General features: G+C 34.6%; 1 protein-coding gene across 1 annotated transcript; it reads right to left on the bottom strand.

The window, feature by feature from the left end:
- Positions 1-7,066: 7,066 nt before the first annotated feature.
- LOC132266455 (2-methylpropanoate--CoA ligase CCL4-like) lies at positions 7,067-9,188 on the bottom strand. The gene has a single exon (XM_059767330.1). The coding sequence runs from the start codon at positions 9,046-9,048 to the stop codon at positions 7,342-7,344; it is 1,707 nt and encodes a 568-aa protein (XP_059623313.1). The 5' UTR covers positions 9,049-9,188; the 3' UTR covers positions 7,067-7,341.
- Between the last annotated feature and the right edge of the window lie 4,386 nt (positions 9,189-13,574).

The following is a 13,574-nucleotide window of genomic DNA, read 5'->3' as shown; positions in this document are numbered from 1 at the left end:
AAAAACTGAAAAGAGTGTTGAGGGCTTGGAAATTTGGTGGGTTGAGTTGGGCAAGGCTCCACTAAATCCATGAGATAAAAGCCTCTCCCAATCCCAATTTAGTCTTCTTTCAAAACAAAATGGGACTGCTATTGGGCCTTAGTTGGGTTTGGTCCAACAGGGATTATGATATTATATATATATATATTGATGCATTGAGAATTTATTGGTACAAAACACTATGTCAAGTCTCGCCCTTAAAAGGTTATGTCACGGGGCACATAACAGATTATGACATGAAAATTTATATAATAAGAATATTTTAGACTTCTCTGCAGAAGTGTGAATTTATGCAAAATTCTCTAAAATTGTTTAGAGTTGTATATACTTCTATAAAATTCTCTGGATATGTCTAACATTATATGTATAAATATATAGCATTCTAGAACTCAAGATATTATGGCCAGTTGAATTATTAACACCTGTACATATTCTAGCCATTTATTATGAGGCATTTGGTCTATAAATAGAGATGAGTGGTTGTTTACTTCTCAATTAACAAGTGTTGTAAGACTTCTCAACTGCAATACAAGTACGAAGGATGGTGAATAAATATGTCAACTAGCGGCACACTTGGAAAACACCCTATTATGTTACTACATTTTTAATGTATAGAGATTGAATCTTTGAAAGAAAATGAGAGTTTTGAGTTAAGCTTATTCGAGTTCACTTTAACGTCCTGATGAGTATTTTAATGAGTAAAGATTGAATCTTTGACTGAAATTACCTTAATCAAGGTACCTATTTTGTCACTGGAACTTTTTAATGTATAAAGATTAAATCTTTGAAAGAAAATAAGAGTTTTGATTTTAACTTATTGGAGTTACCTATGAAGTCCATTACAAATAATTCACATAGTTGGCCGCGAAATAAATAAATAAATAAATAAATATATATATATATATATATATATATATAAATTCTTTGAAAAATAATATAAATACAATTGTAAACTAGGTTTGTAAATAAAATAACAAATTATAAATAAAAAATATCACCAAAATTATAATTTTTTTTTTATTTATCAAAATTATTGTAGCACGCAACCGTAAGATTATTGCTATACTGCTTAATTGAAAAGGTAAAAAAATTAATCATCATCATTTGTATTCAAACAAAAAAACCTATATGATTACATATTAAACAAAATTATTTTTTTTAAAAAAATATTTTAATTTAGAATTAAAATATGAACACAAACTACAAGAGATCGAGTGGGTTTCAAACTCTTTTTTAGTTGAATGACTAACCTTGCATAATATAAAAAAAAAAGAATGTACAAGAAGTCCCAAGGACACAGCAAGAAACCAAAAAGTCATACACACAGACAAATAGAGAGGATCAATACGATTGGAGCACAATGAGTTACTAAAGTAGTCTTGTGCAAGACTGAACACCATAACAACAGCAAAATTAAGGCATTCATAAGTAGGCCAGACCATCATTTCAGTAACAAGAGCACCAGCAACATCCAGGAGAGCATGGACTAGCACCTCCGGTCCAAAGCTCTGTACCAACCTCAGATGCTCCTTTGAACCCCATTACATAGGCTGCTAATCAGCAAGGAACTGGGAATGGCCCTAGCAAAGGAAAAACCCTTCCAGAAAAACTGTTGAAGATCCTCAAAGCTCCCCACTTTTCTAAACTCTGCGACACTCCTCACCTTGATGGATGCAAATCTGGCTTTAATAAATTATTTAATGACACAGGATAATGTGTTGTGGAGAAGATGATTTGTTTCTAAAGGGCTCTTGCATGCATTTCTCGAGTGCCAGATAAAATAAATGGCAGCAGAGAAAAGAAGCTTATGTGTAATGAATTGGCTTGAGTTCCAAGTATTTGAGCACCTGCAAGAAACAAGATTAATTAGGACGTTCAACAATTAGGCTTAATGTAGAAAACAACATGATGTTGGATGAATTCCCATATTATACCGTTAAACTTACATTTGAAGAAAATGTGATCAATAGTTCTTTTTTTTTTCTTTTTTTTCTTTTTTTCCTAATTATCAATAGTCTCATTTTTAGGATGACACGGGTAGTGAGCATTGGTAGTGTACATTGGCTTGATGTCAAGGGTGTAAAGCCTACCCTTAATTGCTAACCAAACAATGTGTTTTATGTGATACTTAAACCAAACCATGTAATACCATTTTTAGGATGACACGGGTAGTGAGCATTGGTAGTGTACATTGGCTTGATATCAAGGGTGTAAAGCCTACCCTTAATTGCTAACCAAACAATGTGTTTTATGTGATACTTAAACCAAACCATGTGATGCCATTTTTAGGATGACAAGGGTAGTGAGCATTGGTAGTGTACATTGGCTTGATGTCAAGGGTGTAAAGCCTACCCTTAATTGCTAACCAAACAATGTGTTTTATGTGATACTTAAACCAAACCATGTGATGCCAGTTTTAGGATGACACGGGTAGTGAGCATTGGTAGTGTACATTGGCTTGATGTCAAGGGTGTAAAGCCTACCCTTAATTGCTAACCAAACAATGTGTTTTATGTGATACTTAAACCAAACCATGTGATGCCATTTTTAGGATGACACGGGTAGTGAGCATTGGTAGTGTACATTGGCTTGATGTCAAGGGTGTAAAGCCTACCCTTAATTGCTAACCAAACAATGTGTTTTATGTGATACTTAAACCAAACCATGTGATGCCATTTTTAGGATGACACGGGTAGTGAGCATTGGTAGTGTACATTGGCTTGATGTCAAGGGTGTAAAGCCTACCCTTAATTGCTAACCAAACAATGTGTTTTATGTGATACTTAAACCAAACCATGTGATGCCAAGGAATACAAGAGGAGTTGTGGGACTTGGTAACCACTTTATCAAATCAAGCTCATTTGAGGGGGTGGAATGTTGTGGAGCTGTGCAATAAAGGATTGAGATTGGAAAGACTGGAAGTGCTGAATTGGGGAATTATTACCCACTGATCGTTGAAAATTTGGTTATCAATTTTAACATGGAGTCCAGTCGAAGAATTTCCACATCCGTGAGGTTTAGCTGGGAAATAACAAGACCATTTGATAACTAATAATCCAACTACATTATTGTATTAGTTTAAGATCTCACATTTGCTAGAAAATATATACTTCATGTAAAATTTAACATATAATAAACCTTATACTAATATGATATGAAATAATTAATAATATGTTAAAAAATAATTACTTAAATAGGCGACTCTATATTTAATTAATCATGCAAATAAAAGCAATAATTAAACAATTTAAATGAAGAAACTTGGATCGATTCTAGCTTTTGATACTATGTTCTTAAGACAATTTACGTTCCGTGGTGTTGACGGACTCCATAGTGAATTGGCAATTGTCTCCTAAGATACAACAGTCTCCATCTACCAGTAACAGTTCAAATTTGTGGATATGACGAACTTCGTATGTGTAATACTCTATTTGACTAAAAAATACATCTATACTGTAGAAGTAATGAACTGAGTTCGATCCGAACCAAATGGTTCGGACCAATTGTAATATGGCTCATTGTTATAAATGTTGGGTCTAGTGCTTCGAATCACTTGACCATGACTTGAACCCAATTCAAGTCTAGAGAGGGAGAGAAGAATTCTGAACGAACAGAACAGATGGCAACTTGGGGTATTTATAGAACAAATGATGCCTTTTCGTCACTATGCATACCCATTCCAATGGGTTGCAATGATTCACATTAAACAAGTTAAGTTTGTTGGTTTTAAGCTGTATCTCTTGATGCACATTGAATATGTTATCATTGTTGGTTTTGAGTTGCATATCTTGATTCACATTGAATATGTTATATTTGTTGGTTTTGAATTGCATCTCTACATCTCACAACAAATGATCACACCTATTCAGTCCAACACATCCCTTAACAATATTGTGGCGGGTGTAGCCTAAGGCTTCGTTTGGATTGAGTGATTTGGAGGGATATTTGGAAAGAAAGAAAAGAAAGGATTCTGAAAATCATGTTTTGGTAGCTTTTAATGAAGATAAAAGAAAAGGATTGGGAGAGTTATCCTTCCAAATCTCTCATGTGATATCCTCCTAAAAATGAGAAGATTTGGAGATAAAGGATAATGAGTAAGTAGTATTTTCATAATACCAAAACTATCCTCTTATAACATTTGACTCATATCTCATAACATTTTATAAAAAGATTATGATAGTTATTTAATTCTTAACCTTTCATTTCTTTTATCTCCTTTATATTTTTCAAAAAAGAATACTATCATTTCATTTATTTTCCCTCATAATTTATTCAAACATAAATAAAAGATATTAAAATGCTTTCTTTTCTTTTCTTTTCTCTTCTCTTATAATTGATGGTATCATTTATTTTCTTTTCTCTCCTGTTTATTCAAAAGATGTATATCTTATTCTTTAATCTCAACAAAATATGTCAAAGAACTGGTCCAGGTTTCCATAAGAGGACATGTTAAGTGTAGACAACTGCCTACGTGAATAGATGACCATTCACAACAAGATATCAATGTCGACTCTACATGTTAGTGACCCTACAGTATTGGCATTCACATTATTTTTCAACGTGATATACTATACAAATAAGCAAGGTCATATTCACGCTGCAGTTGCAGTCTAACGTGGTATACTAGTTGCAGGTAATTATTTTGCTTAATCTTTCAATGAATTATTTGATTTAAGAAAGATAATATGATATTTTGGAATAAAAGGTTAGAAAGTATTTTGGCCTAACAATCTTGATGCATATATATTTAATTTGCTTAATTCAACTAAAATGAAATAAAAAAATAAACTTTTAAAATAAATTACTTTGTTATTTTAAACTTTACCTTGATGTAAGTGTAGTTTTTGTAAAAGGTTGAGATAAAATCATACGAATGTATCCTCTTAATTCATGAAGTATTGAACCACTTGTAAATTGAACTAAATTCTTTATGCTTATCAGAAAATCAAATACTCCGTATAATTGAAAGAGAGGATGACTGGCTGAAAACCAAGAAAAAGAAATGACAATATGCTGGTGTTTGGCTGTTTTTTTTTAAGGGGCCTGCGGGAACCTTTTGACTCTAATTGAAAATAACCAAACTTATCCTTAGGATCGAAAAAGGAAATCGGTCCTTATGGAAACTCATGCGATTGTTAGGAAAGCAAGGATTACCACTTTCTTTTTTGGGTTCTTCAATGCCTCAACGAAGAGGATTTTTGTAACAAAGAATGGAACAAATGAAGGGAGCAAAAGATATTGCACAAGCGTTCACCAATTCCATAAAAATAAACTTAGAGCATCTCCAACGGTATGTTAAAATATCATTTTGTGTAAAATATATACGGCCACCTATAATGTGTAAATTTTTTCCATCTCCAGCAGTATGTTAACCTACATTGCCACATCACCAATGTGTAAAAGGGTTATGTAATAAAATACACAACCTTTTTACACGGCTAAATTAACACATTTCATTTTTCATATCTCTTTCTCATCCCATTAAAGAATCAACCATATATTAAGTAAGTTTATAAAAATTATTGTAAAAATTATGTGGACCTTGGCATGACACATGGTTGATTATTATTGAGAGATATATTTTTACACAAAAGGTATAAAACAACCGTTGGAGCTAAAATTAAATAATTCAAATTTTTTGTATAAATTTATTATGACACATCATATTTACACAAAAAAAATATAAACAATAGTTGGAGATATTCTTACAAAATAAAATATGGTGAGGACAGAGCCAAGCGTCTAATTTTATTCCATAAGTACAATTCCAATACAAGTTTACAAATATAGGAATTATTGATACACTAGAATTCTACTCATAAGAAAAGAACAAAATAAGAAAAATACATGTAAAGGAATGAAAATATAAGAAAAATATTATATTGTAAGAAAATGTGTTGGATTGGTTGGGAACCTCTTGCTGGGATTTCTCCATCAATATTTATAAACTTCTGAGTTAGTTGGCAAAGTTTGGTTTTGGCAGTTCCAACTCCTTTGTAAATTCAAATTCGAACTCTTCTTTTAAATTTAAACATCATTTGTTTGAACTTATCTTTGCACCAATTCTTTCTCCAAAAACACGTGCCTTCATTATCACTCTATCAAACTTACATACAAGATATAGACCTTTGATGATGTGGCATTGTATGTACCACGCGGTTAAATGAGGAAATTGAATTGCTTGAAGATATATATTACTATCGAGTCATATACACGTGTAGTCATGTGTTGACCCAAATAAAACCAATTCCAGATATTGACAAGAAAATTGTTTTTGTCCTTGAATCTCAATTAATATTGAATAATAAAATAATTTAAACCAATCTACTCATGCAGTGTGTGGCCGAATTAGAAAAAAATTATTTTAGGGTGCAAACAGCTGGCAAGAGGCAAACTCATAGAAAGTATTTCAATGGAAAATTTTATAATAAATTAAATGTTTGGTGGGTTCTTTTTGTCATTTCATTATAAGACTATTGTTGTTTTTTTATAAAATGGAATGACAATATGGTCATTTTATAAATTTTAATAACGAGTTTCACATATATAAAATAAATGTTGTTAAACACACACATCAAATTTTAAAAAATATCAAAATAATAAGTACCAAACTCTCTATCAGAGTATAATTTAACAAAATCTTAGAAAAATATTGATGATGTGGTATCACACTTATGTGCTCCTCATCATTTTTCAGGGACAAATGCTAATCTAAACAAACCACAATGGGTGGATACCGCATTAAGTTTGGGATGCCAATTTAATCAGCTTGTTGAGCACACACGTCAAATTTTAAAAGATGTCAAAATAATAAGTACCAAACTCTCTATCCGAGTATAATTTAACAAAATCTTAGAAGAATATTGATGGTGTGGTATCACACTTATTTGCTCCCTGTCATTTTTTAAGGACAAATGCTAATCTAAACAGACCACAATGGGTGGATACCACATTAAGTTTAGGATGCCAATTTAATCAGCTTGTTGTGCCTATATTGGAACACCGAATAGATTTAGGATCATCTTAATTGGATTACAAATCGTTTATAAAAAGTATTTAAAAACCATAAAGTCTTAATTGGATTACAAACAGTTTATTTTATTAGTTATAAAATTTTCTTTCTTATAATAATTTTAAAATTTAATAATATTTTTTTATTATAATTTTTAAATATTTAATTAAAATACAAAATAACTATAAAAATATCTTAAAAATTCGTATATTGGGCGTTCCAAACTCTCCGGAGTACGTACTATTTGACGGCGCACTGGTGCTAAACTCGGAGTCGACAACTCCACTCCGCTACATCCGACTCGTCCTCGACGACCCCATTTTCTTGGCGATCTGTCTCAGCTCGAACTTCTGAATCTTTCCGGTCGACGTCTTTGGCAGCTCTTCCTTCAACACCACCGTCTTCGGCACCATGTAGTGCGGCAATCTCGCCCTGCAGAACTCCATCACCTCGTTCTCCGTCGGCTTCTTTGCTGCCGTCGTCTCAGCCTTCAAACTAATGAAAGCACACACCGTTTCGCCCCAAAATTCGTCGGGCCGCGCCACCACCGCCGCTTCATTCACCGCCGGGTGCGTATACAGAACCGATTCCACCTCCACGCTGCTCACATTCTCGCCGCCGCTGATGATTACATCCTTCGACCGGTCTTTGATTTCTATATACCCATCTGGGTGCATCACTCCAACATCCCCGGTGTAGAACCAACCATTGTTTCCCATCGATTTGGAGGTCCCTTCTGGGTCTTTGAGATAACCCAGCATGATACATCCACCGCGTAGTACTATCTCACCCACTGTTGACCCGTCCCGAGTCACACTCACTCCTGACTCGGGGTCGATCACGTCCAACTCACTCATCCCGAGTGTCCTCACTCCCTGTCTCGCCTTCAGCCTCGCCCTCTCCGTCCCCGGAAGCCGATTCCACTGCGGCTTCCACGCGCACGACACCACTACACCAGCAGTTTCCGTCAACCCGTACCCGTGACTCACTATAAAACCCAACGATTCAGTCCGAAACAGCACCGCCGCAGGCGGCGGCGCTCCGGCGCTGAGAATGTGAACCGGGTTTTTCAAGGGCTCGCCGTCGTGGGAGTTGGATAACATGTTCATCACAATAGGAGCACCGCACATGTGAGTCACTTTGTGCCGCCGTAAAGAGTTGTAGATGAACGGCGCGTCGAATTTGCGGAGGCAGATGTTAGTGCCGCCAACGGCGGCGATTCCCCACGTGAAGCACCACCCATTGGCGTGGAACATGGGTAGGGTCCACAAGTAGACCGCTTGCTTGGGTACTGACCAGTCGATCAGAGTATCAACAGTGATGATGAAAATTCCACGGTGGCAATGGACCACCCCTTTTGGAGACGAGGTGGTTCCCGATGTGTAGTTCAACACAATTGGGTCCCACTCGCCATTGGGTCGGACCCACTTAAACTCAGGATCACCTCCATCAACCAAACTCTCGTACGTTGCATGAAAATCAACGGTGATTTGTGATGGAGCTTCATCGTCAGTGATGAGGACGAGAGTAGGACGACGTGTGTTTGGCGGGAAGATATTGAGTGCTTCAAGGACTAGAGAGATTGAGAGATAATCGACGAAGACGAGCTTTGATTCGCTGTGGCGGAGGAGTATGGAGACGGTGCGGGCGTCGAGGCGGGTGTTGACCGTGTGGAGGATCGCTCCGGCCATGGGCACGGCGAAATGGAGCTCGTACATGGCGGGGACATTGGGGGCCACCACCGACACCACGTGGCCTCTTTTGATGCCGAGGGATGAGATTGATGAAGCAACTCGGAGGCATCGACGGTGGGTTTCCGACCACGTGTAAGTTTTCTCATTGTACACAATGGACGTGCACTCGCCGTACACTGTAGCAGCTCTGTCGAGGAAGCCCAGAGGAGTAAGAGGACTTGAGTTCGCGGCACTTGGCTTCAATTGATCCATTTCACACACACTGTGTGCGTTGCTTCTCTTTATTGAGTGATGAGAGTGCATAAAAGATGAGGAATTTATAGTTGTCTTTTAAGATTTGTTAAAATAAACTCTGGATCTTTCGCTTCTTATAGTGCCACGTAGAGTGAATTGAATTAATTTTAGCCACGTGTGATTGACACGATCTATCTATGTAAAGGCCACATCCATCTCGTACCCTCCAATAATTGAGGTGCGACGATTTCGGTGTACCATGTAAAAAATGTTATTATCACTCGAGTACATTGAACATTTTAAAGGACGATGTCGATGTACCATGTAAAAAATGTTATTATCACTTGAGTACATTGAACATTTTAACGGAATGATTTATAATTGATGATACGGAATGATTTATAATTTACAAAATAAGTAATGGGAACGTTATGAGTTAGAACAATCGTTGCGGTTTAAAATTTTTGTGGTTTGAGGCATGATGAAGGAACGTGATTAGATGCAATAATAGTTGTGGTTTTAATTTTGTCGAAAGCAACTCTCATTACTTCCTAGTTTACGTAAAATGAATGAATTAGGACGCTTGTAGATAAATTTATTTTTTTATTTGTGTGGAATACATGTTATACATGTAAGGCTGCTTTATTTTTTAAATTTTTGTGGAAGACATGTTACACATGTAAGGCTGCGTGACTCGAAAGGTTTTTTTGTTTTATGTTATTAGCCTTTAAAAAGGCAAAACAAAAACAAAAAATATGTTTAATAATATATATTTGTTTTTTTGTAACAAATTTTTTTTCATTTTTGTAAAGAAATGAGGAAACATAAAAATGGTATTTCTCATATTTTCGACACTTGAGCAAAAACGTTTTCACTATTATTATTACATATATACTAAATAAAATGTATTTTATTCATGATATATATTAATGCTACTTATTAAACACTTGTACATAAATTTATTTATTTATTTATTTTAATTGTGTGAAAGACATGATACACAATTAATTTAGTGAAAACATCTTAACAAAAAAACACTAATTCATTTTGTTTGAGTGCAAAGCTTGATTTATTTTAACATTTAGTAGGCTTATGTTTTATGCTCCATTGGTTAGGAAAGGAAAAATTTAAATGAAAAAGAGAAAAAAGGATGAATGAAATATTCCTAAAAAATGAATGTTTTTCCTTCTTTTTGTTTGGTACACCAATTTTGACAACATTAAAAAATTGTACTTTTTTATTCAAGAAGTGGTCATTTATTTTCTTATTTTAAAATACGAGTCTACTAAATGATGAAATAAATCAAGCTTTGCACTCAAACAAAATGCTTTTATATTCAATTCAAATCAAAAAAATAGATGATTCAGAGGAGTAAGAGGCGGCACGTGGCTTCTATTGATCCATTTCACACACACTATGTGTGTATCTGTGTGTGGCTTCTCTTATTAATTTATTAGTGTAGATTCCTTTTCAATTGTTTGTGTACATTGGAGACCTGATCAACAATTATGGACCACATGAAAATGTTACCATGGTACATACCGGGAGTGTTATAAAGTTTGTAACATAGTCCCACCGATTTGGTAGGTCTCACAGTAACATGCACAAGAAACACACAACTACACAAGTCGCAATCCTTGATATTTGAAATTGTCCAAAGCAAAACATCATTCGTACTATAGAGTAATTGAATTAAGGCGCTTGTGTATGACACAAAATTTGTAATTGTTAATGTCTATCTTAGTTAAGGCTTCATAAAATTGTTACCACTCTGGGTGCATTGAACTTTCTATCAAAATCCGATTGATTGGTCTTGATGGGCAAGTCCCGTAATAAAATCCACGTGAAGCACAAGTGATGAAAAGCGACGCTTGTGTATGACACAAAATTGGTAATTGTTATGATTTATCCTAGTCAAGGTCTCGTAAAATTGTTATCACTTTGGATGCATTGAACTTTCTATCAAAATCCGATCGGTCTTGATGGACAAGTCTCGCAATAAAATTCACGTGAAGCACATGTGATGAAAGGCGACGAAATGAAATATTCGTTGTGGATTGAGATTGTCCAAAGCAACTATCATTAGCACTTTACATAGAGTGAATGAATCAAGACACTTTTTATTTTATTTTATTTTTTCCATTTACGTGAGACACATTAATTTAGTGATAGTAATGAACTTATTATTTTAGTGATAGTAATGAAATTTGGTGGGTGGAGTTGGTAAAAGCCTCTTCCAAGCCCAACTCAGCTTATTTCAAAATTAAATTTGGTTCCAAAGTTGGGTCTTTTAATGGGCTTCGGTCCATATTGGTCTTACCAGGTTTAGTACTGATCCTTACACCATATTGTTTTGTTTTATGATAGATAAAATTTAAGAAGTTGAACAACAATTTTGAGATTAAAAATTCTAAACCAGAGTCACATGGGTTGATTGGAACTTGTAAGTAATGTTGCGTAGATAAAGCAGTGTATACTGTATATCGAACCTTCTTCAAATCCTACAGTGACAGAAGTTTCGTGCTTTCTTTTAAAATGCACAATACTATTATTTTTTTAGTGTTTATGTATATCTACTTTTCTAATAAGATTTAAAGCTCTGACACAAAAAAAAAAAAAAAGATTTAAAGCAATGCTAGAAACTCTATAAATAATTTCATTCCTTTATTTCTAAAACAAAAGGATCCCAAGTTTAACTAATTGGATATACAATTCATTTTTCTAAGTTGTCTTTTGATTTTGATTTACTATTACTAGTATTATTTTTTATGTTTATTCCTTTTCATTTTTGTCAAATAATCAACCTATTTGGCTTTGGTTTAGAAGTTAGATACTTCATTCAATCTCAAAAGTTTTGTATTTAATTTTAGGAATAATTTCACTCACACCCCTTCAGGTTTGGCCAAATATCAGTGTCAAACAACTTTCGAAAATAACCATTATTCACATGACAAACGTTCCATTTTTTACTCACATTTCAAAAGTTAGTTGACAGGTGTATCGGACCATTTTTTATATATAAAAAGATATTCTTACCATTTGACTTTAGCTTGACCCATTTCCATTAAAATCAATTCACGTCTTTAGCCGTTGTATATCTTGGCTCCAAAAGTAGGTTTTGGTATTCATGAGATTTGGCGGAACAGGCAGAGATACAAAGGAAGACGAAGGAAAACAGAATGACTCTTGCTTTTCCTTCCATTGTAGAGAGTGTGTGCGTGCAGAGATTTGAAAAAATAGATAAATGCATAGAGAGAGGACAGCAGCAGTTGTGATTTTTGAGACAGATGAAATGACGAAAAGGCCCTTGAATTTACAAGGTGAAGACAAATGGGTTGGTACAGTACTCACATTCTTTCATGGGGATGAATGTCATGATAATCAAATATGAATTGATGTAATCTGCTTAATGCTGTATGTATGTAACATTGATACACAAATATTTTTTGTGCACTCTGTATCTAATCATATATGTACGCATGTTTATGAATTGTTTGGGTCTGTATTAATTTCTAACTGTATGTTTGAAATGAGATCGAGTTATGGGAAGAGGAAAAAAAAAAAAAAAAAGGTCAAATTATGTTATTTCATTTAAAAACAATTATGTCAGAAAATGGAACATTAGTGATTAGTGTTAATTAAAGTGGCCATGGAAAAGAAGTTTAGTGTGGATTTCTGCAATCATAAAACAATAGCATGCTTCAAGTTTGGCTCTTATTCATTTAATTAATGTGTTACAATTTGAGTCAAGAAAGTACAAAATTTTTCTGGATCTCATTGAATGGGAAATGCAAGTGACCCAAAGTAACCAATTAATAGGACACAAGAGTTGACAGACACTCCTGTGAAGCTCGTTCTCTTCGTGCGACTGTAAACCCACACTACAATGGCTCGATTCTTACAGAGAAATATTACAAAAGAGAAAAAAGAAAATTTGAAAGATACATTGAAAAGAAACATTGCCTTCTATTTATACATAAAATGGACTTGAAATTAATAATTTGAAGTCCGCATAGTGCATGGGATCGTGTGCTGGAATAATGCAGTCGGTCGGCCCACCACTAAGTGCTGTCTCCTTATCTGATGGAAAGTAGACATCTGATAAGGGAAATACTGTTGAATCAAAGACTTTGGGGGAAAGTTCTTTGGCTTCTTCTGTCGGCAGGATAAGAGGAATCTTTACTTTTTGGGTGGATTCATCTTGTCCTTCAAATGTCCTGTGAGAGAATCCCAATAATCTGCTATTGAAATCTCATCTTCGGAATTAAGATCTTCATTGGGATCCTGAGCATAACCTGCAAGACAAGAAAACTGATTTCCATCTTGACTGGTCTGGCTAGAGACTGATACCATGGATGCATCATCTCGTACTGTAGGGGTAGAGGATTCAAAGGATTTAACAAATTTATTCCTCATAAAATCCATGCATTTAACCATTAAATCTGCTTCGGTAATTAATGGTTGTTGTTTTCTGATCATATCTTTAACGAGTTCAAAGGGGTTAAAGATTTCTGGTTCCGGAATAGTTAACTTTGGAATCTTATCCATATTTTCCATTGTTTTCTTTCTGATCTGATGGAGGAGGGCTTGGATAG

The sequence above is a fragment of the Cornus florida genome, unplaced genomic scaffold, assembly GCF_030987335.1.
Source record: "Cornus florida cultivar Cherokee Brave unplaced genomic scaffold, ASM3098733v1 CherokeeBrave_3.0.0_Hap2_Chr07, whole genome shotgun sequence".
Classification (NCBI taxonomy): Eukaryota; Viridiplantae; Streptophyta; class Magnoliopsida; order Cornales; family Cornaceae; genus Cornus; species Cornus florida.
Note: the sequence above shows the minus strand (reverse complement) of the source record. Positions and strands in the feature narration are given on the sequence as shown.

Coding starts and splice junctions, on each gene's coding strand:
- LOC132266455 (XM_059767330.1), bottom strand. CDS start 9,048: ATGCACTCTCATCACTCAATAAAGAGAAGCAACGCACACAGTGTGTGT.